Raw genomic sequence first — 24167 nt, 5'->3', positions numbered from 1 at the left:
GGCCCCTTTTTTGTAGAGGAAAAGTTGGGCCCCGAAGTCAAAAAGGTTAAGAACCCCTGCTATACAGTACTGTAGCATAACAAGGGGGTGGATACATCAATTATCTCTTTATTACAACAAAACACATTGCTGTCCTCTGTATGGGCTGCTCAACCAACACACACACACAGAAATCCCTTTGGTGGCCTCACAAGTGATCAGAAATCACAAAAAGCCTTAACTTTAAGAACTATATTGCCACAATAATAAACATTAAAAAAAATCTACTTACATTAAAGAGGAAGCTGAAGAGAAAGGAGCAGACGGGAGGGAGAACAAAGGGGGCGGAGAGAAGGGCCGTGTGTGTGCGCTTAGGAGAGAGCGCTCTTCTTCACTGTGAAATAAGTCTGCTTTGGCATATTTTATCATCACAACTAAAACTTGCTCTAGTACAAAGGCCGCTTGGTCGATTCTTAGTTATTTTTTCAACACTTGAATCAATTGAGGGGTTCGTAAATGGAAGTTCCGCTGTAGTTTGGTCTTTGGGATGAAGCTAACTTGATGTTGTGACAGAAGGAAGACGGTGGGGGTTCGGAGGAGGACCAATCAGAGGAGGACAAAGAAAACGAGCCAGAGGACGAGGATGAGGATGAAGATGGAGGCGGTTGGATCACGCCCAGCAACATCCACCAGGTGAAGATGGACACCTCTGATTGGACAAAAGCGGCCGAGGTCAGAGTGGGATGTGTGACCACCGACTTTGCCATGCAGGTCAGTCGTGTTACCCTGGCAACCATAGCCACAAAACAAGCACGTGACTCGTGGACGTTATTTTTTTAAAATATATATTTTTTACCGCGTAGAACGTTCTGATCCAGATGGGCCTTCATGTTGTGTCCATCAACGGAATGTTGATCACACAGACCAGGAATTTCATCCTGAGGTGTCACGCCTGCGCCCAGTGAGTACTTGCTGTGGTCAGACAGCACTGCTGTATTTACACTTGTTGGCCACTAGAGGCGCTGTGAGGTTACATTCCCGGAGGTAAATGGTAAATGGGTTATACTTGTGTGGCGCCTTTCTTTTACATGCTTTTTTATTTTTCTATGCTATTTGGGCTTATTGGACCCTAATTACAATAAAAAATAAGAATCATCTTTTGATATGATGTACTTAGTCCATAAGTACACAAACGTGTACTTCATGTTTAGTGACACGCCAATTCTTATTTGTACACTTTTTTTTCCAAATTCCATTGTATGTTATACTCTTCTGACACCACCAGATGGCAGATGTGTCCACATAAGCGGCCATAAGGCCCCAATTCAGTTGTGTACACAATTTTGGAAATAAGAGCTAAAAGGTGCTGTCCACACATGTGGCCACTAAGCCTTTAGAGGTTAAATTAAAGCACTTTGACACTAATACCACATTCAAACACTGATGGCAGGTGATGACAACATTATGTACAGATGCTGACAACTAGGGTTGCACGATAAACAATGTACGATTTAAATGAGAGCTGTCAGTACTATCGCCACGTCGTGATCATTAGGGATGTGTACTGAATTGCGTCGTTACTACAGGGTATCGATTCACGTGAAACCTAACAATACCAAATTCCACTACCTTTGTTGCACAAGACGTTGCGGACTAAACACGGGCTCCAGGAAACAATCAGGCAAGTTCCTGCTCTGTAAAGTTGCAATTTTTAACACTAACAAAGCTTGGTAGAAAAGGCACAATTGTAAAAAGTGCTAGCTTGATGCTAATTTACATTTGATTTGCCATAGACAGGCTACTTTTAGCATTAGCGATTTTACACGGCAATTTCAACATCTCCAAATTTGGTAATGAAAACTACAACCAAGAGGAATACTCACTACTCACAATCAAACATCTGCTGTGTAATAAGCACAATACAGTACAACTACATTGTAGGGCTCCACGTAACACATTCGGCTTCATTGAAAAAGCTACTTCCTTGTTCAATAACATACAGTAGATAGTTTATACCAGGGGTGTCCAAACTTTGAAAGCCAACTGCATGTAAAGTAACAATATGTACGTATAGCCTATACATGTATATGTACATGTATTATATTATAAATGATATGTAATTAACATTATCATTGGATATTAAGAGTATTTGGAAGTTCAACTCCTACCTTGTTTACTTCCGTGACCTCCTTAAAGTTTTGTAATCAAGCAGCTAAAATGTGGCAAACATGGATAAGTGTTTTGTATTTTTCTCATCCATCCATCCATCCATTTTCTACCGCTTATTCCCTTTCGGGGTCGCGGGGGGCGCTGGCGCCTATCTCATGCATTTAAATTAGAGATGGCCGATAATGGCTTTTTGGGCGATATTCCGATATTGTCCAACTCTTAAATACCGATTCCGATATCAACCGATACCGATACAGTCGTGGAAGTAACACATTATTATGCCTAATTTTGTTGTGATGCCCCGCTGGATGCATTAAACAATGTAACAAGGTTTTCCAAAATAAATCAACTGAAGTTATGGAAGAAAATGCCAACATGGGACTGCCATATTTATTATTGAAGTCACAAAGTGCATTATTTTTTTTTAACATGCCTCAAAACAGCAGGTTGGAATTTGGGACATGCTCTCCCTGAGAGAGCATGAGGAGGTTGAGGTGGTGGGGTTAGGGGGTAGCGGGGGTGTATATTGTAGCGTCCTGGAAGTTAGTGCTGCAAGGGGTCCTGGGTATTTGTTCTGTTGTTTGTTGTGTTACGGTGTGGATGTTCTCCCGAAATTTGTTTGTCATTCTTGTTTGATGTAGGTTCACAGTGTGGCGGCGTTTTGTAACTGTGTTAAAGTTGTTTATACGGCCACCTTCAGTGTGACCTGCATGGCTGTTGACCAAGTATGCATTCCATTCACTTGTGTGTGTGTGTGTGTGTGTGTGTGTGTGTGTGTGTGTGTGTGTGTGTGTGTGTGAAAAGCCGGCACGCAAAGGCAGTGCCTTTAAGGTTTATCGGCGCTCTGTACTTCTCCCTACGTCTTTGTACACAGCTGCGTTTTAAAAAGTCATCCATTTTACTTTTTGAAACCGATAATTTCCGATATTACGTTTTAAAGCATTTATCGGCCAATAATATCGGCACTCCGATATTATCGGACATCTATAATCAACATCATTGGTTAATAAGGGTATATGAATGTTCAACTCCTACCTTGTTATTTTCCGTGACCTCCTTAAAGTTTTTTAATCAAGCGGCTAAAACATGGCAAACAAGTGTGGGGTGTTTTGTATTTTTCCCATCATGCATTTAAATGGGTGTAATTGATTTTTATTTTTTTTATGGCGCTAAGACATTTTTAAAATATTCACAAAGTTCAGTGAAGAGGTTAGTGTGAACATTTGTGTTGACTTTTAGTTGTTGGTTGCATTTTTTTTTGGCGCCATGAGTAAGCAAGGTGGTTTGGATTGGGTCACATGAATAAATGCTGTGCTGTGTTGAATTCAACGCACAATTCATGGCAATTGACCTGTTTTTTGTCACTTTTTCCACAATATGGTGGCATATTTTTAGTATCAAGATGCTCAGATATTTAAAACTAATTTGGAAACACCCCGTAGACCAAATTATTTATTCAAGTCATGAAGTCTCTCAGGTTTCTTTCACGGACCAAACTGAAAATGCTGGCGTTCTGCCATCTAATGTTTTATAACTTCAACTGCATTGCAAATGAGACTCAAATGTCTTAAAACAAGATATAACTGGACAGCTCAGTTGCCGTAATCAGCTTATTTTTAAATGTTACATAACATTTTTTAATGTTATTAGTAAAAGTTCAAATGTGAATGGTGGCCATCCCTAGTGATAATGCATGTTGATGACACATCTTCGCTGTCTCCTGAAAAATTGACCGTGACTAGCGAATCATTCAATTATTTATTATTTTTTAGTCCAAAACATGGATCGGATTAAATTCAACTTGGATTGAAAAAAAATATAAACAGTTTCACATAAATAAAAGTGTGAGTATGGCTCCAATTTGGCCCGAGTGTTGACATGAACTGTATAAAGAAAAAAAAGATTGTTTAAATTGTCATACTGTATGATTCTAAATAATGTTTTGATGCACGCCAGGACCACCAGCAACATGAACAAAGAGTTTTGTCCAAAGTGCGGCAACAAAACGCTGAAGAAGATCGCCGTGACAGTCAGAGAGGACGGACACATGCACATGCACTTCTCCAAAAACCCCAAAGTGCTCAACCATCGTGGTCTCAGAGTGAGTACACACACACACACACACACACACACACACACACACACATTCTTGTATTTCTTACCTTCTTGAGACCTGAGAAAAATGCTTACCTCTTTAGGACCACCCTTTCTAGATATATAAAGATTTGTATTTACAACATTAATAATATAATAATGAACTATGCAAATATAAGTGAAGTGTGAAGTGAATTATATTTATATAGCGCTTTTCTCGAGTGACTCAAAGCGCGTTACATAGTGAAACCCAATATCGAAGTTACATTTAAAGCAGTGTGGGTGGCACTGGGAGCAGGTGGGTAAAGTGTCTTGCCCAAGGACACAACGGCAGTGACTAGGATGGCGGAAGCGGGAATCGAACCTGCAACCCTCGAGTTGCTGACACGGCCACTCTACCAACCGAGCTATGCCGCTTGTGAAAAATGAGTTGGAATTTCACAAGAAAAACTTAGAATTTTGGCAGTATTATAATAAGAGTCGGAATTTTACTCAACGCAAGTCAAAATGTTACAAGAAAAACTGAACATTTGTGCAATATTGTGATAAAAGTTAGAATTTTACTTAACAGTTGCCATTTTACAAGAAAACCTTAAAATGTTGGCAATTTTATGAAAAGAGTCATCATTTTACCCAACAAAAGTCACAATTGTGTAAGAAATCTTTAAACTTTTGGCAATATTATAATAATAATCTGAATTTTATTCTGCAAAAATCATGACAAGTCATAATTTCACTCAAAGAATTTCAGTATTTTACAAGAACAACAAAAGTTGTCAATATTGTGATACAAGTCATAATTTTATGACAAATGTCACTATTTTGCAATAAAAGGTTATATTTTAACTTTGTTTTTTATGAGAAAATATTACAGAAACAATATTAGAAAATGTTCCCAATTTTATAAGAAAAAAGTTGACGCGTTGTGAAAAGACTATTAGAAACAAAAATTGTAACAAAAAAAATTAACTACCGCATTTTTGGAGTATAAGTCGCACCTGCCGAAAATGCATAATAAAGAAGGAAAAAAACATATATAAGTCGCACTGGAGTATAAGTCGCATTTTTGGGGGAAAATTATTTGATAAAACCCAACAGCAAGAGTAGGCATTTGAAAGACAATTTAAAATAAATAAAGAATAGTGAACAACAGGCTGAATAAATGTATGTTATATGAGGCATAAATAAGCAACTGGTATGTTAACCTAACATATTATGGTAAGAGTCATTCAAATAACTATAACATATACAACATGCTATACCTTTACTAAACAATCTGTCACTCCTAATCGCTAAATCCCATGAAATCTTATACGTCTAATCTCTTACGTGAATGAGCTAAATAATATTTGATATTTTACGTTAATGTGTTAATAATTTCACACATAAGTCACTCCTGAGCATAAGTCGCACCCCCGGCCAAACGATGGAAAAAAAAACTGCGACCTATAGTCTGAAAAATACGGTAATTGTTTTTTAATCTTCATTATTTACTTCGTTATTATAGTATGTCTCGCTTTACATATTTATTTATTTTGGCCAAAGGGGGCGCATTTCAATTTCTTACACACAACTTGTTATTTCATATGTTGACCAGAGGGGACGCACTTGTAAAACCGACACAGTCAATTTGAAAAATCCCCCTGTTTTGAGACCACCCTTATTTTGATAATTTCACCACAAAGGGTGCAAACGAGACATTCTCTATTAGATGCAAAGGTTTTACGTAAAGTATTGGGACCAGGGCTGGGGCGATATATCGATATATCGCGGGTTTGTCTCTGTGCGATATAGAAAATGATTATCGTAATATTCGGGTATACGTTCTCACGCAGTTGCTTTTAGCTGCGGGCATTACACTTCAGGCTCTTTTCACTCTCTGTCTCTCCTTCTCACAGACAAGCAGGCGCACATTCTTACATACGTCACATCATACGTCACATACGTATACGCCCTCGCCCAACAGAGAGGTAGCAGACTGGGCTACGTTAGCTGCTAACATAGCTGTATGAGTGTTAATACGAGAGAAAGAAGGTGTGGATCTGGTAACAAATGAAGGAAGACTTAATTCCCAATAAAAACAGCAGGGTGTCCATCGTCTGGCGGTGGTTCGGCTTCAAGTGGGAATATGTTGAACAGACAAACGTAATTTTTCAAGTGTGGGGCAAAAGTCTTGCTATAAAAAGTAGCATTACTGCTAATATGTAGCATCATTTGAAAAGTCACTCGCTAGAGAATGAAGAGAATTTCATAACATTCGTAGTAACATACCACATAGTGAAGGACTAATACTATTTGATTTCTTATTATGCAGCTCATTTTTATTTGACACTTAAAATGTCTCCGACAATCTTGCACTTTCTGTTTTGGAAATGACTTGAATGTTTGTGCCACTGCTTAATAACTGTTTAATAAATACACTTTTGGTCAATTGACTTAGTTGTGATTTCCCTCTCTGCATGAAAGTTTAAAAGTAGCATATATGAATGCAGTATGAAGAAGAATGTTTTAATGTAGACACATAGAATCATCATACTGCTGTGATTATATGCATCAAGTGATTTAAGGCCAAGGCAAATATATCATATATCGCGGTATGGCCTAAAAATATCGCAAGATTAAAAAAAGGCCATATCGCCCAGCCCTAATTAGAACCATGATTTATGTCCTAACTTGTTCACCGGTCCTCATATGGAAGGTACTTTTCCTCGATGTCTCAAGAAGGGTACAAAAAGACACACAAGCTAACAAGCTAATCCAAAACAATTGTATTTGTGCCGCTGCAGTACTCGCTGCCGTTGCCACAGGGGGGCAAACACGGCAGCAACCCTCAGCTGACAGAGGATCAGCGCTTCCCTCAGCAGCGTTTGTCGCGGAAGGCGCGTCAGAAGACCAACGTGTTTGACGAGAGCTACGTAGCCGGAGCCTCGCCCTTCTGCGAGAACGACGTGTACAGCCGAGCCGCCAACCTGAACATCCGAGACGCTCAGTGTGGGGCAGGACGGCGGCGCGCTAACCCAAACTGTGCCCGCAGGAAGTTTGTCAAGAAGTAGTAAGCCCCTTGCCCACAATAACTATAAACACAATAAAAGGATAAGATATTGAATCACCCTCTTTGATTTATTCACCGTAAAAATATACCAATCATGATGAAGCCAATAACCGTCCTTCCAACTTGTTGAAAAACAGGCTCACAGTTCTGGTTTCCGTGACAACGCTTCATCCAGTTGCTCGACGTCTTCCTCGGGGATTTCAGCGCTTTTGTCCGGTTCAGTCTCTCCAGGAACAGACTTTGCAGACACGGGATCCGGGTCGCTCGTAAGTTCTGGCGACAAGGAGTCCGACGTGGCGCCACTCTGCTCCGCGTTGAAGTCCGCTTGCGGCGGCAACACGAATCCCAGCGGCTCCAGCAGCTCTTCCAGGTCCACTCGGCCCAAGCGTTCCAACGTGTGCAGCTGGGAGACCGGAACGCCTGCACGCAAAACGGAAAAAGTAGGAGAGAGCTGAGGTAGTTTGAAGCGGGGGTGTCCACACTTTGCACACTGAGGGCCAAACGCTGAACAATCTAAGCATGTAGGGTTATTTTGATGATCATTTTCAAAACCAATCTAATAAATCATTTTTTTTAACCTGTAGGGCGCCTAGATTTTTGTCATAAAAATGTAAAAACATATATTTACATTTTCATGGCTTAAATCTCAAAACTAACTTAAAATCTGTCATTATTACACATTTTTTGTTAAAGATAACCTGTTTTTATGGCAAAAACTAAATATGTCAAAGTGGAATATTTGACGTGAAGTAATGGCAGCTTTAATAGGTCAAATATTTCATTACAACTTTGATGTAGACTTTTTTTTTTTAAATATACCGCTAAAATTCTGAGACATCAAAGGGCCCACTCATAAGAGGTAAAATAAGAATTTTTTTCCCCCTTTTTAAGTCTTTCGATCAACTTCAGATCCATCCACCAATAATATAAGTTTTTATTTTTATTCAAACACACAATAAGCAAACATTTTTCAGAAATATTTCCAAGTGGAATATTTATTAAAAAAAATTGATTTGGATGCATATATTTTTTTAAACAATTACTTTTTTAATTCGCCTAAAATTCTTAGCCATTCATAAAGGGCCCAAATCATAAAAGGGTAAAAAAAAGAAGTAAATTAATTTTAACTTATTTTTAACACTTAAGTCCGTAGATCAGCATCACATCTTGTTTGAATGATGCGCTTTTAGTCTTAGATGTTGTATGGCAAACTAACTTTTTTTTTTGGAGAAAAATGTTGCATCCAAAAATGGCCCAAATCATAAAAGGGTTATTTTTTTATTTATTAATTTTAACTTATTTTTAACACTTAAGTCTGTAGATCAGCATCAGATCTTGTTTGAATGATGCCCTTTTTGTCATAGAAGATGTTGTATGGCAAACTAACTTTTTTTTGAGAAAAATGTTGCATGTTTTCAAAGTGGAATATTTGATGTGAAGTAATGGCCGCTTTAATAGGTCAAATATATCATTACAACGCTGATTTTTTAACATATAAATCTGAGGCATCTAAAAGGGCCCAACTCATAAGTGCTAAAATAAGTTTCAATGTATTTTTTTTTTTTTACTTTTTTCTTTTTAAGTCTTTCGATCAACTTCAGATCCATCCACCGATTATATAAGTTTTTATTTTTATTTATGGCAAAAGCACAAAATATGCAAAACATTTTCAGAAATATTTCAAAGTGGAATATTCATTAAAATATTGATTAGGATGCAATTTTTTTTTTAAACAATTACTTTTTTAATTCCACTAAAATTCTTAGCCATCCAAAGGGCCCAAAATATTTATTTGAACTTATTTTCAACACTTAAGTCTATAGATCAGCATCAGATCTTGTTTGAATTACTCCCTTTTTGTCATAGAAGCGGTTGTATGGCGAACTGAAATGTTTTTGAGAAATACTTTGCATATTTTCAATGTGGAATATTCAAAATGACATTGATTTAAATCTTTGTTTTTTAGCAATTTGGTTTTGTTTTGAATAAGACTAAACTCCTTAGGGATACAAAAGGGGCCAAACTCAAGTGTTAAAAAAGTTTTTAAAAACATTATGTTTGTCCTATTTTACTTACAACACTTAAAAGGTGCCATATGTAATAATTACATGTCAAGTCATTAAATGGCCCTGATATTTCAAAAGGCATTAATAAATCATGTTTTCAAATACCTCTAACTGATAACAGTAGTTCAGCCAGGATATGCTCATGTCAAAATTAGATTTACAGCTCCGAAATCTTATTGTTTTCATTTCGATGCCCTGTCCTCCACCGTTTGACCAATTAGAAAGTCTGTGACTGTGTCACCTCCAGGTTGCCAGTTACGCACCGCCACCTTCATCGAGTTACTGCCACTGGTAAAGTTACTAAACATGTCAGACCTTAGTAAATCTAAAAGGTGTCGTTACGATTCTCAACTTATTTATGACAAAGCCAGGAACAAAACAAAGATTTATATCGGGGATGCCTTTAAAAAATGGAGACCATTGAAGCCGGAGAATAATTTTTCATCTGACGCCAAACTTGCTAATTTCCTCCTTGATAGGTAAGTCAGGCATTTAAGTTTTCTTATTACTTGTAATAAATGGAAATGGACATTTCGTATGTAAACTATATTGTTCAATACAGTTTTTGATCTTGTCTAACAAAGCTAGTATGTTCCTGCAACGCATGCTTAGGAGCAAAGCACCATCACACTACTGTAAAGCTTAGCATGCTAGCCCGGTCAATGCCACATTGACATATAGGCCAGTCATAGAGTGGGTGGGGACTACAGGATTTTGACCGTGATTGCAGTACCATTTCTGGCCACATTACTACATATGGCACCTTTTTAATTTCTCGTAAATCAACTTCAGATCCATCCATCAAACGTTTTTATTACCGTTTTGTATTTTGTTTGTTTGCTAAGCATTTTTTGTCTTTTTATCAAGGCAATATTCCATACATCCATTTCCTACCGCTTGTCCCTTTCGGGAGTTGCTGGAGCCTATCTTGGGCGGTAGGCAATATTTTCCAAGAAAAATATTTCAAAGTAATTGTTGATGTGAAGTAATTGGAGCCTTCTATATGTCAATAACTCATAAAAACATTGATTTTGATTCACAATTTTCTGAGTAATGACAGTTTAAAAGAAAAAAAATGCCTGCATGGCAGTTTTTTGTTAAATTTTATCTTTTTGCTCTTTTATTCCACTGTTTTTTACTGTAAGAGTATTTTAGAATGTGTCGTGGGCTGCACTTTGGACACCCCTGGTTTAAAGGACTACTGAAATGAGATTTTCTTATTTAAACGGGGATAGCAGCTCCATTCTATGTGTCATACTTGATCATTTCGCGATATTGCCATATTTTTGCTGAAAGGATTTAGTAGAGAACATCGACCATAAAGTTTGCAACTTTTGGTCGCTAATAAAAAAAGCCTTGCCTGTACCGGAAGTAGCAGATGATGTGCGCGTGACGTCACGGGTTGTAGTCCTCACATCCTCACATTGTTTACAATCATAGCCTCCAGCAGCAAGTGCAATTCGGACCGAGAAAGTGACAATTTCCCCATTAATTTGAGCGAGGATGAAAGATTCGTGGATGAGAAAAGTTAAAGTGAGGCACTAAAAAAAAAAAGAAAAAGCGGCGGCAGTGGTACTGTTTCAGATGTAATTAGACACATTTACTAGGATAATTCTGGAAAATCCCTTATCTGCTTATTGTTTTAATACTGTTTTAGTAAGATTCTAAAGTCATACCTGAAAGTCGGATGGCTGCGGTGAACGCCAGTATCTCAGAGAGAAGCCAATGGAGCAACCAAGAAAGCTACAGGAGGTCCCATAATCCACTGAAGTCCCCGGTAAGAGCTGATTTAATATCACAATTTTCCCATCCCAAAACTTGCTGGTTGACGTAGAGAAACATGTTCGCTTGACCGCTCTGTGTTAAAGCTTCACAAAAACACCGGCTGTGTCTCGGTGCTAAAGGCAGCTGCAATCCACCGCTTTCCACCAACAGCATTCTTATTTGACGTCTCCATTATTGATTGAACAAATTGCAAAAGATTCAGCAACACAGATGTCCAAAATACTGTGTAATTATGCGATGAAAAGAGACTACTTTTAGCCGTGTGTGGTGCTGGGCTAATATGTCCGCTACAACCCGAGACGTCATCATTTCGCAACGTTTTCAACAAGAAACTCCGCGGTAAATTTAAAATTGCAATTAAGTAAACTAAAGCGGCCGTATTGTCATGTGTTGCAATGTTAATATTTCATCATTGATATATAAACTATCAGACTGCGTGGTCGCTAGTAGTGGCTTTCAGTAGGCCTTTAAAGTGTTTCACACATCAACATATTTTTGTGTGTTGTGTGCTAACCAAGGACCAGCGCCATCTGCTGGGGAGGGAAGAGCGTCTTCAGGCATTGGTTGATGAAGGGCAGAAGGTCGCGGGCGTAGACGCCGCACATGCGCGTGAAGAGTTCCCGTTCGCGCTCGCTGAAGGCCGACTCCTCTGCGCGATGGAACGCCACCAGCTGCTGCGTCACCTGGCAGGAAGAGACATGCAGAGGTAGGTCATTTCTTTTCCAGGCATGTGATTTGACCACAATGGAAAAAGACTGAAAACATTTCCGGGGGTCTGGGGGCGGTGCCCTGGTGGGGGGAAAAGGGGTGCAACGCCCCCCCGAAGCTCCTGGTTTTTCACCAATTTAACATGCTAAAATGAACAAAGACAGCACCATTTGAAGAAAATATTGTAGTGTTTAAAGACATAAAAACATCCTTACTAGAACTTACATACCCCAATCATCCTGATGAATCATGTGTATGGTTCAGTCCCAACAGTATTTAGTCACTAATATTTACACCTTGTGTTCATTTCACATCCACAGGTGTCACATTGATCACTGTTATCGGCGGTATAGTTCGGTTGTTAGAGCGGCCGTGCCAGCAACTTGAGGGTTGCAGGTTCGATCCCAGCTTGCACCATCCTGGTCACTGCCGTTGTGCCCTTGGGCAAGACACTTTACCCACCTGCTCCCAGTGCCACCCACACTGGTTTTAAATGTAACTTAGATATTGGGTTTCACTATGTAAAGCGCTTTGAGTCACTTGAGAAAAGCGCTATATAAATATATTCACTATTATCTACAGTTTACTTACAGTATTACCACATTACTTCAGTTCACTTCACACTTGCTCGGAGAGCCCTAACAGGATTTTTCCTTGCAAATTGCTGAGCAGCCTGCGTTTTCCTTTTGGTCTCTGCTTTTGTAGCTTCTTTTTTGGATTTCACTGCCAGCTTCTGCCTCTAGTATTACATGCAAATTTATTTCAAATAAATTAACTGGAATCAATAATGCGACTCTTTGAATTTCTGTAATTTCATAATATATTTTCACGTGGCTTTTTATTTTATAGAAAAAAACTTTTATATTTCGCAAAGCAATAATTGGTTAATATTTAAAGCAAACATGCGTATTTCGCAAGCAAATATTTTTTAGCTTACCTCATTATTAACTATCCTGTCTGCAACTGAAGTGGGTTGTTTGGGTGGATCTTTCCTCTCCATGTGTACTACGGCAGTTCTCCCGTCCAAAGGCAAAACCCAGTAACTCAATTTTGGTCAAAACTGAGCTGATAATAATTTTGGAGTTCCTAGGTGATATGCTTTACATTAGTGTATGCGATATTGTAATTTGTTCCGTAAGTAAGCTGTTACGCGCATGGTAGGACCTAGCAACTACCACATAACCGCGTAGATACAACAGAAAAACCTAGTATCTCAAGGGACCAATCGGAGCTTCTTTGTCAGTCGCCTTATTGTCTTTAATGAGACATTTGCACGAATGGGGGCCGACGGTCAACCTGATTATGTGATATTATGGCACGAGGGGATATTTGGAAGATTGGCCCAGGACGTTGCAAGCACCTTCATTAAATGTATTGTTCTTGATTCTTCCCCTTGCATAATCTTTTGGGCAGATAACTGTGGAGGTCAAAATAAAAACTGGACGCTGTACACGGCTCTTGCCCAATGTGCAAACGCAGAATGGGGCCCACCCGAGATTGTAATAAAATATCAGGAGAAAGGGCACACGTTCATGAGAGCAGAATCAATCCATTGCTCAATTGCCAAGAAAATGAAAGCTCAAGAAAACATCTATACGTTTGATGACTTTGTAGATCTTTGTAAGACAGCATCAAGATAGATTGGTTTTCCTTTGTTTTCTCAAAATCAGCGAGAAGTGAGTTACTAGGTTTTGCCTTTGGACGGGAGAGTTGTCGATGTAAACAAAGGATGAAGTCCGTAAGGTTTGCTCACTTTCGGTTAACATCCAAAAGTACCAGCTTGTGAAAAGTTTGTTTTCCTTGCTTCAAGTTGTTTCCTATGTTTTTGGCGTTTCGCATGTACTTCCAAAGCCTTGAAACCTGGTGATACATAGTCAATATTATCATGACACCACGTGCGCAAAACTTTTCCGGGACGATCGATTTTCCGAATAAAATCGCCGAACAAAGTCGTAACTTCCTTTTTCCCAACAGTATCAGTGATTTCCCTTTCCATCCAGTCCCATCGAAACTTATTTTTGACATGTTTATCAATTTCTTTTACTCGTGAAGCGTCCTTTCTCTCGAGAAACGACATTGTTTACATTTGGAAAATGGCGGTATTAACGTCATCATTCATAACAGATGTCCTGATTGGTCACAAGGAACATATCGACCAATCAACTACGGCGTAATACTATATTACGCCGTAGTTGATTGGTCGACACTTTTTTCCCCCCGAGATGAAAAAAGACGGAATTCCGACTTTAGACGGAAAAATCACATGCCTGTTTTCTGTCCGTTGACGCGGACATCTTACCGTGCGGAGAGCGTCCTGCAGGAGGGCGGTGACGTGGCGGGCGAGGCCGAGGGGGCAGCAGAGGCGTAGCTCGTTGAAGGAAGTCAGGATGTTGTTGAGAAAGCGGGCCAGAGGGTGGAAGTCCAGGAGGCTCATGGGGGGCTGCAGCGCTCCAGGCTGGACCCCGGGGGCGGACGGCGGGGCAGTCCCACCCAGCACGGAGGGCAAAGCCACCAGGGTGTACGCGTTCATGTCCTCCTGGAACTGCTCCACCGCCTCCTGCGTGGCTTTCTGGAAGGCCTCGGCCGCCACCTTCTGGAACACGGTCGCCAGCTGCCCGCGGAAGTCCGCACCCACCCGGCTAAAGGACAGGCCGAAGTACATGCACTGACCCAGCAGGGAGTCCAGGCGCCCTCCGACTCCGCGCTGCAGGTCCCGCTCCAAAGTCTCCAGGAAGTCAGACACCTTCTGGAGCACCCAGCCGTGGAAGATGGCCGCCTCGTTCACCACCGCCCGGCCCGGCGGCGGTTCCTCGTCGTTGTCGTCGTCAGAGAAGATGGCGCGGTACTGCGTGATGATGTCGAAGAGGTGCACCCTGCACGCCTCCACGGTCTTGCTGGCGTGCGTGTAGGGATCGTCTTCGGGAATGGCGTCAAGCACGGAGCGCAGCCAGGCGCCGCGGGCTTGCAGGAACTTGACGCGTAGCTCCGCCTCCGTGAAGACGTCCATGCGGCGCAGGTAGCCCACCACTCGGAGGCAGGCGGGGAGCTGCGCGTTGCTCCGCAGTTGCTGCAGCAGGCTCACCAGCATCAACTGGGCCGACTGCCGCACCTCCCGCACGATGCCCTGCACACACCATGGACACTTTCACATTAGAATGGTCGCGACATCACGGCGGGGGAAGGAGCGGAACGTCACCTGGATGACAGGAAGCGCGGCGTGCTTCTTCTCCAGCCTCCTGACGTAGGCGGCCAGCTCCAGCGCCTCCTCGTAGTACGCGTTCCGAACACATGTGTCCATGAGCTGGGGGATCTCCAGGATCTCCAAGATCTCCGTGTGTCGGTTCAGCGTCAGGCTGTTCATGCGGCGACTGGCCGCCATCTGCTCCGCCTCCTTCACGAACACCCTGCACGCACATCATGGCGTCACTTGACAGAAAGTACACCACAAACATGGCTGACCAGGTGTGCTTGCTATTTCTTTGACAAGAACAAAGTGTCCTCTGAGGGTTCGTGTACCTTCAGTTCATTCTATTTCCGATTCTTAAACGCAAATCAAACAACAAAATTAGGGATGTTTTTAAAATGTTTTATATATATATGGCAGATTTTAAAACAAACAAAAAAGGGTTGATTTTCATTAAAATATTGCCATCAACCGATTCTGTTCATAACTTTTATGGACAGAATTTCTAGGCGCAGTCAAGGCGTTGAGGGGTTCCGGTTTGGTGACCGCAGGATTAGGTCTCTGCTTTTTGCAGATGATGTGGTCCCGATGGCTTCATCTGACCGGGATCTTCAGCTCTCGCTGGATCGGTTCGCAGCCGAGTGTGAAGCGACCGGAATGAGAATCAGCACCTCCAAGTCCGAGTCCATGGTTCTCGCCCGGAAAAGGGTGGAGTGCCATCTCCGGGTTGGGGAGGAGACCCTGCCCCAAGTGGAGGAGTTCAAGTACCTAGGAGTCTTGTTCACGAGTGGGGGAAGAGTGGATCGTGAGATTGATAGGCGGATCGGTGCGGCGTCTTCAGTAATGCGGACGTTGTACCGATCCGTTGTGGTGAAGAAGGAGCTGAGCCGGAAGGCAAAGCTCTCAATTTACCGGTCGATCTACGTTCCCATCCTCACCTATGGTCATGAGCTTTGGGTCATGACCGAAAGGATAAGATCACGGGTACAAGCGGCCCAAATGAGTTTCCTTTGCCGGGTGGCGGGACTCTCCCTTAGAGATAGGGTGAGAAGCTCTGCCATCCGGGAGGAACTCAAAGTAAAGCCGCTGCTCCTCCACATGGAGAGGAGCCAGATGAGGTGGTTCGGGCATCTGGTCAGGATGCCACCCGAACGCCTCCCTAGGGAGGTGTTTAGGGCACGTCCAACCGGTAGGAGGCCACGGGGAAGACCCAGGACACGTTGGGAAGACTATGTCTCCCGGCTGGCCTGGGAACGCCTCGGGATCCCCCGGGAAGAGCTAGACGAAGTGGCTGGGGAGAGGGAAGTCTGGGTTTCCCTGCTTAGGCTGTTGCCCCCGCGACCCGACCTCGGATAAGCGGAAGATGATGGATGGATGGATGGATATTGCCATCAAATGTGATTTGGTGCGGTTTTCTTTTTATGGATTTAAAACAAAACACAAAATAGTCCTAGTTACCTGAGATACTAAGTATGTCATTATTTTGACTTTGTAAATAAACTTAAGTCTAAAAAAAAAAAAATGAATGACTTACTTATATTATAGTAAGTCCAAATAATGACTAAGTCAAATTAATGACTTACTGTAAATAAGCGTTTGAAAAAGAGTTAAGTGGGTCCACATGCTGACATATGCTCAACTCATCATGCTTAATTTACAATACAAAAAAAATATATATATATTTTTTTAAGACTATAGTTTAGGCGGTGGCGCTTTATTGTTAAGGCGGCCCCCTTAACAACAAAGTGTGTGTGTGTTCATCTGGGTGATGACAAATTGAAACGGAAGCAGTAGGGGTGTGGGAAAAAATCTATTCGAATACGTTGTGCGATTCAGAATCGATTCTCATTTTTAAAAAATCGTTTTTTTTGTTTTTTTTATTTTTGAATAATTTTTTTATCAATCCAACAAAACCACTACACAGCAATACCATAACAATGCAATCCAATTCCAAAACCAAACCTGACCCAGCAACACTCAGAACTGCAATAAACAGAGCAATTGAGAGGAGACACAAACACGACACAGAACAAACCAAAAGTAGTGAAACAAAAATGAATATTATCAACAACAGTATCAATATTAGTTATAATTTCAGCATAGCAGTGATTAAAATCCCTCATTGACATTATCATTAGACATTTATAAAAATAATAAAAAAGAACAATAGTGTCACAGTGGCTTACACTTGCATGGCATCTCATAAGCTGGACAACACCATCCATCCATCCATTTTCTACCGCTTATTCCCTTTCGGGGTCGCGGGGGGCGCTGGCGCCTATCTCAGCTACAATCGGGCGGAAGGCGGGGTACACCCTGGACAAGTCGCCAGCTCATCGCAGGGCCAACACAGATAGACAGACAACAGTCACACTCACATTCACACACTAGGGCCAATTTAGTGTTGCCAATCAACCTATCCCCAGGTGCATGTCTGTGTCCAATATTTTCACAAAGATAAAATAAGTCATATTTTTGGTTTGTTTAATAGTTAAAACAAATTTACATTATTGCAATCAGTTGATAAAACAGTGTCCTTTACAATTATAAAAGCTTTTTTAAAAAACATCTACTACTCTGCTTGCATGTCAGCAGACTGGGGTAGATCCTGCTGAAATCCTATGTATTGAATAAATACAGATTCGTTTTGAATCGGAAAAATATCGTTTTTGAATCGAGAATCGAATCGAAAAAAAATCGATATATAATCGAATCGTGACCCGAAGTTTCGCAGCACTAGGAAGCAGTATTTTTAGCTTTTCCTTCGCGTTTAGCATTTTTATAGCATAACGCTAACATCTTTGGTCCGTGTACCTTCCGTTCATTCTATTTCCAATTCATAAAAGCAAATCAAAAAACAAAACTATTTAATGACAATAGGACTCTTGCTTAACAAAGGTGTTAGCGTTATGCTAAACGCAAAGGAAATGCTAAATTACTGCTTCCGGTTCATTTTGTCATCACACAGATAACCACGCATTTTTGTATTTTGGATGAACATATATTCCATTTTTGTGTTTATCTTGAAAAATAAAAATCCATAAAAAGGCAAACAGCACAAAATCCAATTTTCTGGCAATATTTTAATGGAAATCAACCTTTTTTGTTCGTTCTAAAATCTGCCATATAGAATGAAAATCAAAAAACGGCCCTAATTTTTGATCTGCATTTGAGAATTCGTAATCGAATGAATGGGAGGTACACGGACCTCTGAGGTTTTTTGAAGGTGTTTCTCCATTGAAGGCTGCACGCTAAAATTTTATTTATGTGAAGGCCATTATGATATTTTTCATTTTCAAAACAACAAATTTCTCTGTCATAAAAAAATGGTAAAAATAATAATTAAAAAACTATTTCAATTACTACAATATATTAATATATAATTAATAAAACAATCTATATGTTATTATTTTATAATATAATGCTTAAATGTCTATCACTGAGGTCCACATCACAGTTATGGCCGCCGTTAATCCTTTATAAATATAAATGTATTGAGATTCACCTCATTATTACACAATTGCATATGCCTTTATTTATTTATTTTTTTACATACACTGTAAAAATAAATTCATTTAAAAAAAATCTGTAAAAAAAACTGACATCTCAGTCGCCACAATTTTACCGTGAAATTCACGGTGGTTTCAACAGCATGTTACTATAGACGAAAAAACGGTACTACAGTAAAAGTAAAGTTTTTTTACAATAAAAATTCAGACATCTGAGCTGCCAGTTTACCGTAAAATATATTGCCATTCGTACAGTGTACTATTTGATGCATAACTTGGAATTATACGTCAAGCAGATGTTTGTTATTTTGACAAAAAAAAAAGTTTGAAATATATGAAAATATTAAAGTTGAAAATGACCTCATCAAACCACCACGAGTGGAGCATAACAACGAGAGTGTGTTGTTGCCGGTGCTGTAGCCTGGCTAACAGGCGAGCTCGCTCCGTGACTGACTAATGACACCATGTCTATGGTTTGGGGTTATTTTAAAGTGTGTCTGACGGAAAAAAAACTGGCAATTTGCAATGACTGCAAAAAGTTGGTTATGCAAGGACGAACCAAGACGTCTTCCTTTAATACAAGCAATTTGATCTCCCACCTCTTCAAGAATCATAAGGAGATACACGATGAATAAAAGCGGAAGATGGATGAAAAGCAAACAGCAAAAAAAAGTATTACCACACAGTTGTCGCTTAAAGACTCAGCCGAGAAAAAACAAAATACAACAAAAACCACCCCAGGCGAAAGCCCACGCAATATGGCAAAAGCTACGGTGGAGTTTGGTGTTGATAGTCTGCCCTGCATGGCGCACACTTTGCAGCTTGCAGTGGTCAGAGCTGCCCTGTCTCAACGCAGCATTTCAGAAGCTCTGAGTGACTGGTAGGCCACTTCAAGCACTCACCACTAGCTTGCAGCACATTTTTGTTACTCATACGAATAGGTTAGAGCAGGGCAGATTGAGACCAGTTTATCATTTCCTGTTTTACAGTGTACCAGGCAGTCTTGCACTAAAGGAGGACTATGTTATTGTTTACTTTATTACTCTAGTATACTCTGGACTGAAGCTGTGTGCCTTCATTGTTTTTGTACCTGTTGTTTTTAGGCATGTTTAAAAAAATAAAAAAATAATGCTCTTTGTGAAAGTCAAAGCATAGTATTTCCCATAGTTGTAGTGGGTATCAGGATTATCTCAGGGAGAGCATGTCCCAAATTCCAAGCTGCTGTTTTGAGGCATGTTAAAAACAATAATGATAATGCACTTTGTGACTTCAATAATAAATATGGCAGTGCCATGTTGGTTTTTTCCCATAACTTGAGTTGATTTATTTTGGAAAACCTTGTTGCATTGTTTAATGCATCCAGCAGGGCATCACAACAAAATTAGGCATAATAATGTGTTAATTCCACGACCGTATATATCGGTAGATATTGGAATCAGTAATTAAGAGATCGGACATCTCTAGTTGAAAAGATATGCAATTTAATAAATTTTTTTCTGTCAAAATAAAAACAATGAATACATTTGGTTAAAAAAAAAAAAAAAAAAATTATTTCAAAGCTTTCGCGGACTTTGGGTCTGTCCATACAATAAGTTTTAAAAAATGGTTATGTTTTATAAACTTTTTGTCAAAGAAACCCATGTTTAAAGGCAAAAACACAAAATATCCAATAGTTTTCAATAATTAGGTGAATAATAACACCATTATTTGAATTTTTTTCTTGGGGATCCAAAAATGGGCTCCAATGAAAATAAGTCAAACACTTTTTTACTTTCAACATTTAATTCTGCAGACTAACTTCTGATCTGTCGATTGTAAGTTTTTATTACTTTTTAAAATTAGATTTTGTAACTTTTTTATTACTTTTCAAAATTAGTTTTATTCCCTTTTTTGTCATTTTTTTATTCTATTTTATATGGCAACCACAATAAATCCCCAAATTTTCCCAAAAAAGATTTCCAAGAGGAATATTTGGATGTGGAGTAATTGTAGCCTTGAAGAGGTCAATAATTCATAACACTATTGATTTTGATTCATTATTACTTTGAGCAATTAAAAATGTTTTAATTTAAAAACATTTTGGGTTTTTTATATGGCAACCACACAAAACAGTTAAATATTTTTCCCAAAAATATTTCAAAGTGGAATATTTGGATGTGGAGTAATTGTAGCCTTGAAGAGGTCAATAATTCATAACACTGTTGATTTTGATTCATTATGACTTTTTGAGCAATTTCAAATGTTTTATTTTAAAAACAGTATTAGACTAATGACTGCAACTTTTTTTAGTTACATTTAACCGGTTTGCTCTTTCATTCCTCGTTTTATGGTTTCTTTAAAGGCCTACTGAAACCCACTACTATCGACCATAGTTTATATATCAATGATGAAATCTTAAAATTGCAACACATGCCAATACGGCCTTTTTAGTTTACTAAATTGCAATTTTAAATTTCGCGCGGAGTATCCTGTTGAAAACGTCGCAGTATGATGACGCGCGCGCGTGACGTCACAGATTGTAGCGGACATTTTTTTCCAGCCCGATCCCAGCTAGAAGTCGTCTGCTTTAATCGCATAATTACACAGTATTCTGGACATCTGTGTTGCTGAATCTTTTGCAATTTGTTCGAATTAATAATGGAGAAGTCAAAGAAGAAAGATGTAGGTGGGAAGCGGTGTATTGCGGCTGCCTTTAGCAACACAAACACAGCCGGTGTTTCCTTGTTTACATTCCCGAAGGTGAAGCTTTACTATGGAACAGAGCGGTCAAGCGAACATGGTTCTCTACCACATGTCAACCAGCAGGTTTTGGTGAGAAAATTGTGGCAATAAGTTGGCTCTTACCGTAGACATGAGCGGAGCTTGCGTCGTTTCCCTTTTCCCCTTTCAAAGAGGCAGCTGCGGACTCTCTTGCCTCAGCTTGGCCCGACCGGCTACCTCCGCTTCGCCTCGTTGAGAAACGTGGCTTCCTTCAGAGACACTGGCGGTCACCACACCCGTGGCCACACCCCTCCGACTTTCAGGTACGACTATATAATCTCACTAAACCACTAGTAACACAATAAGCAGATAAGGGATTTTCCAGAATTATCCTAGTAAATGTGTCTAATAACATCTGAATCGCTCCCACTGCCTTCATCTTTTCTTTTTTTTTCTAGTCCTTCGGTCTCTCTATCCTCATCCACAAAACTTTCATTCTCGCTCAAATTAATGGGGAAATCGTCGCTTTCTTGGTCCGAATCGCTCTCGCTGCTGGTGGCCATGATTGTAAACAATGTGAGGATGTGAGGAGCCCTACAACCCGTGACGTCACGTGCACATCGTCTGCTACTTCCGGTACAGGCAAGACTTTTTTTATTAGCGACCAAAAGTTGCAAACTTTATCGTCGATGTTCTCTACTAAATCCCTTCAGCAAAAATATGGCAATATCGCGAAATGATCAAGTATGACACATAGAATGGACCTGCTATCCCCGTTTGAATAAAATCTCATTTCAGTAGGCCTTTCAAAGTGGAATATTTGGATGTGGAGTAATTGTAGCCTTGAAGAGGTCAATAATTCATAACACTCTTGATTTTGATTCATTATTACTATTTGAGCAATTATAAATGTTTTAATTTAAAAACGGTATTAGATTAATGACCGCAACTTTTTCTAGTTACATTTAACCTGTTTGCTCTTTTATTCCACGTTTTATGGTTTCTTTAAAGTCCTACTGAAACCCACTACTACCGACCACACAGTCTGATAGTTTATATATCAATGATGAAATATTAATATTGCAACACATGCCAATACGGCCTTTTTAGTTTACTAAATTGCAATTTTAAATTTCGCGCAGAGTATCCTGTTGAAAACGTCGCGGTATGATGCGCGTGACGTCACAGATTGTAGCGGACAATTTGTTCCAGCCCGATCCCAGCTATAAGTCGTCTGCTTTAATCCCATAATTACACAGTTTCTGGACAACAGTGTTGCTGAATCTTTTGCAATTTGTTCAAATAATAATGGAGACATCAAAGAAGAAAGATGTAAGTGGGAAGCGGTGTATTGCAGCCGCCTTTAGCAACACAAACACAGCCGGTGTTGCCTTGTTTGTTGTGAAGCTTTACCATGGAACAGAGCGGTCAAGCGAACATGGTTCTCTACCACATGTCAACCGGCAGGTTTCGGTGAGAAAATTGTGCTAATAAGCCGGCTCTTAGCGTAAACATGAGCGGAGCTTGTGTCGTTCCTCCTGCAGCTGTCAAAGAGGCAGCTGCGACTTTCTTGGCTCCTCCGTGGCTTCCCTCAGAGACACTGGCGGTCACCACACCCCTCCGATTTTCAGGTATGACTATATAATCTCACTAAAACATTAGTAACACAATAAGCAGATAAGGGATTTTCCAGAATTATCCTAGTAAATGTTTCTAATAACATCTGAATCGCTCCCACTGCCCTCGTCCATCCATCCATTTTCTACCGCTTATTCCCTTTCGGGGTTGCGGGGGGCGCTGGCGCTTATCTCAGCTACAATCGGGCGGAAGGCGGGGTACACCCTGGACAAGTCGCCACCTCATCACAGGGCCAACACAGATAGACAGACAACATTCACACTCACATTCACACACTAGGGCCAATTTAGTGTTGCCAATCAACCTATCCCCAGGTGCATGTCTTTGGAAGTGGGAGGAAGTTATTTATTTATTTTCTTCTAATCCACCACTCTCACTATCCTCATCCACAAATCTTTCATCCTCGCTCAAATTAATGGTGAAATTGTCGCTTTCTCAGTCCGAATCGCTCTAGCTGCTGGTGGCTATGATAGTAAACAATGTGAGGAGCCCTACAACCCGTGACGTCACGCGCAAATTGCCTGCTACTTCCGGTACAGGCAGGGCTTTTTTATTAGCGACCAAAAGTTGCAAACTTCTCTACTAAACCCTTTCAGCAAAAATATGGCAATATCGCGAAATGATCAGGTATGACACATAGAATGGACCTGCTAAGAAAATATCATTTCAGTGGGCCTTTATTCCACGTTGTTCATGGTTTCTTTAAAAATAGTATTTTTGGCCCTACTTTGGAGCCCTGGTTGAGGTGTAAGCTCGCACCTGCATCGTTGTCCAAAGGCGGGCAGCTTGTCCAGGAGGCGGGACACGCTGGACTCGACGCGGCCAAAGTCTCGGTAGATGTGCTCCGTGCAGTCGGCGGTCTTGATGAAGGTCTGGTAGTTGGAGAAGGCCAATTCCCGGGTCTGCTGCAGTATGTGGGCCCTCTCCTCCGCCAGGCGCTCCTCTTCTCGGCCCAGCTTGTCCACGCCGAAGGAGCTGAGCTCGGACAAGTAGGCCGCCAAGTCCGGCTTGTCCCTCCAGCTGTCCGGGAAACTATCCTGGAAAATGGAGGCTAAAATACTCTCGTCCTCCACGTCGACCGCGGCCATGCTGGACGGCTTTTTGTTCCGAACTCAAAGTGTGCTTTTGACCGCATACACGGTCGAGAATACAGCGCGGCAATAATACAAAGAATAAAACGTACAAAAATGTCGTTAAAACAAACTATTTTCTTCTTCCGCCTTCTCAGCCTGCTGCCTTCTTCTTCTCTCACTGGACGCACACTAGCACTGAGACTGGTGACA

General features: G+C 40.6%; 2 protein-coding genes across 3 annotated transcripts in view; one reads left to right on the top strand and one right to left on the bottom strand.

The window, feature by feature from the left end:
- Positions 1 to 7348, top strand: part of nob1 (NIN1 (RPN12) binding protein 1 homolog) — a 17149-nt gene extending 9801 nt beyond the window's left edge. The window contains exons 7-10 of one of the 2 annotated variants that reach the window (XM_061875773.1): positions 556 to 750; positions 843 to 940; positions 4105 to 4249; positions 7029 to 7348. In XM_061875773.1, coding sequence (XP_061731757.1) covers positions 556 to 750; positions 843 to 940; positions 4105 to 4249; positions 7029 to 7295 — 705 coding nt within the window. In that variant the 3' untranslated portion in view covers positions 7296 to 7348. Of the gene's footprint in view, positions 1 to 552; positions 751 to 842; positions 941 to 4104; positions 4250 to 7028 lie in introns of both variants that reach the window. The other variant, XM_061875767.1, reaches the window with a different exon arrangement.
- cog8 (component of oligomeric golgi complex 8) lies at positions 7344 to 24167 on the bottom strand. Its single transcript, XM_061875755.1, has 5 exons — positions 23644 to 24167; positions 15050 to 15257; positions 14153 to 14977; positions 11660 to 11828; positions 7344 to 7714 (listed from the first exon to the last, which is right to left on the bottom strand). The coding sequence occupies exons 1-5, from the start codon at positions 23970 to 23972 to the stop codon at positions 7434 to 7436; spliced, it is 1812 nt and encodes a 603-aa protein (XP_061731739.1). The 5' UTR covers positions 23973 to 24167; the 3' UTR covers positions 7344 to 7433.

Source organism: Nerophis ophidion, linkage group LG02 (assembly GCF_033978795.1).
Source record: "Nerophis ophidion isolate RoL-2023_Sa linkage group LG02, RoL_Noph_v1.0, whole genome shotgun sequence".
Taxonomy (NCBI): domain Eukaryota; kingdom Metazoa; phylum Chordata; class Actinopteri; order Syngnathiformes; family Syngnathidae; genus Nerophis; species Nerophis ophidion.
The sequence above is the reverse complement of the archived record's forward strand: the minus strand, read 5'-3'. Positions and strand labels throughout refer to the sequence as shown.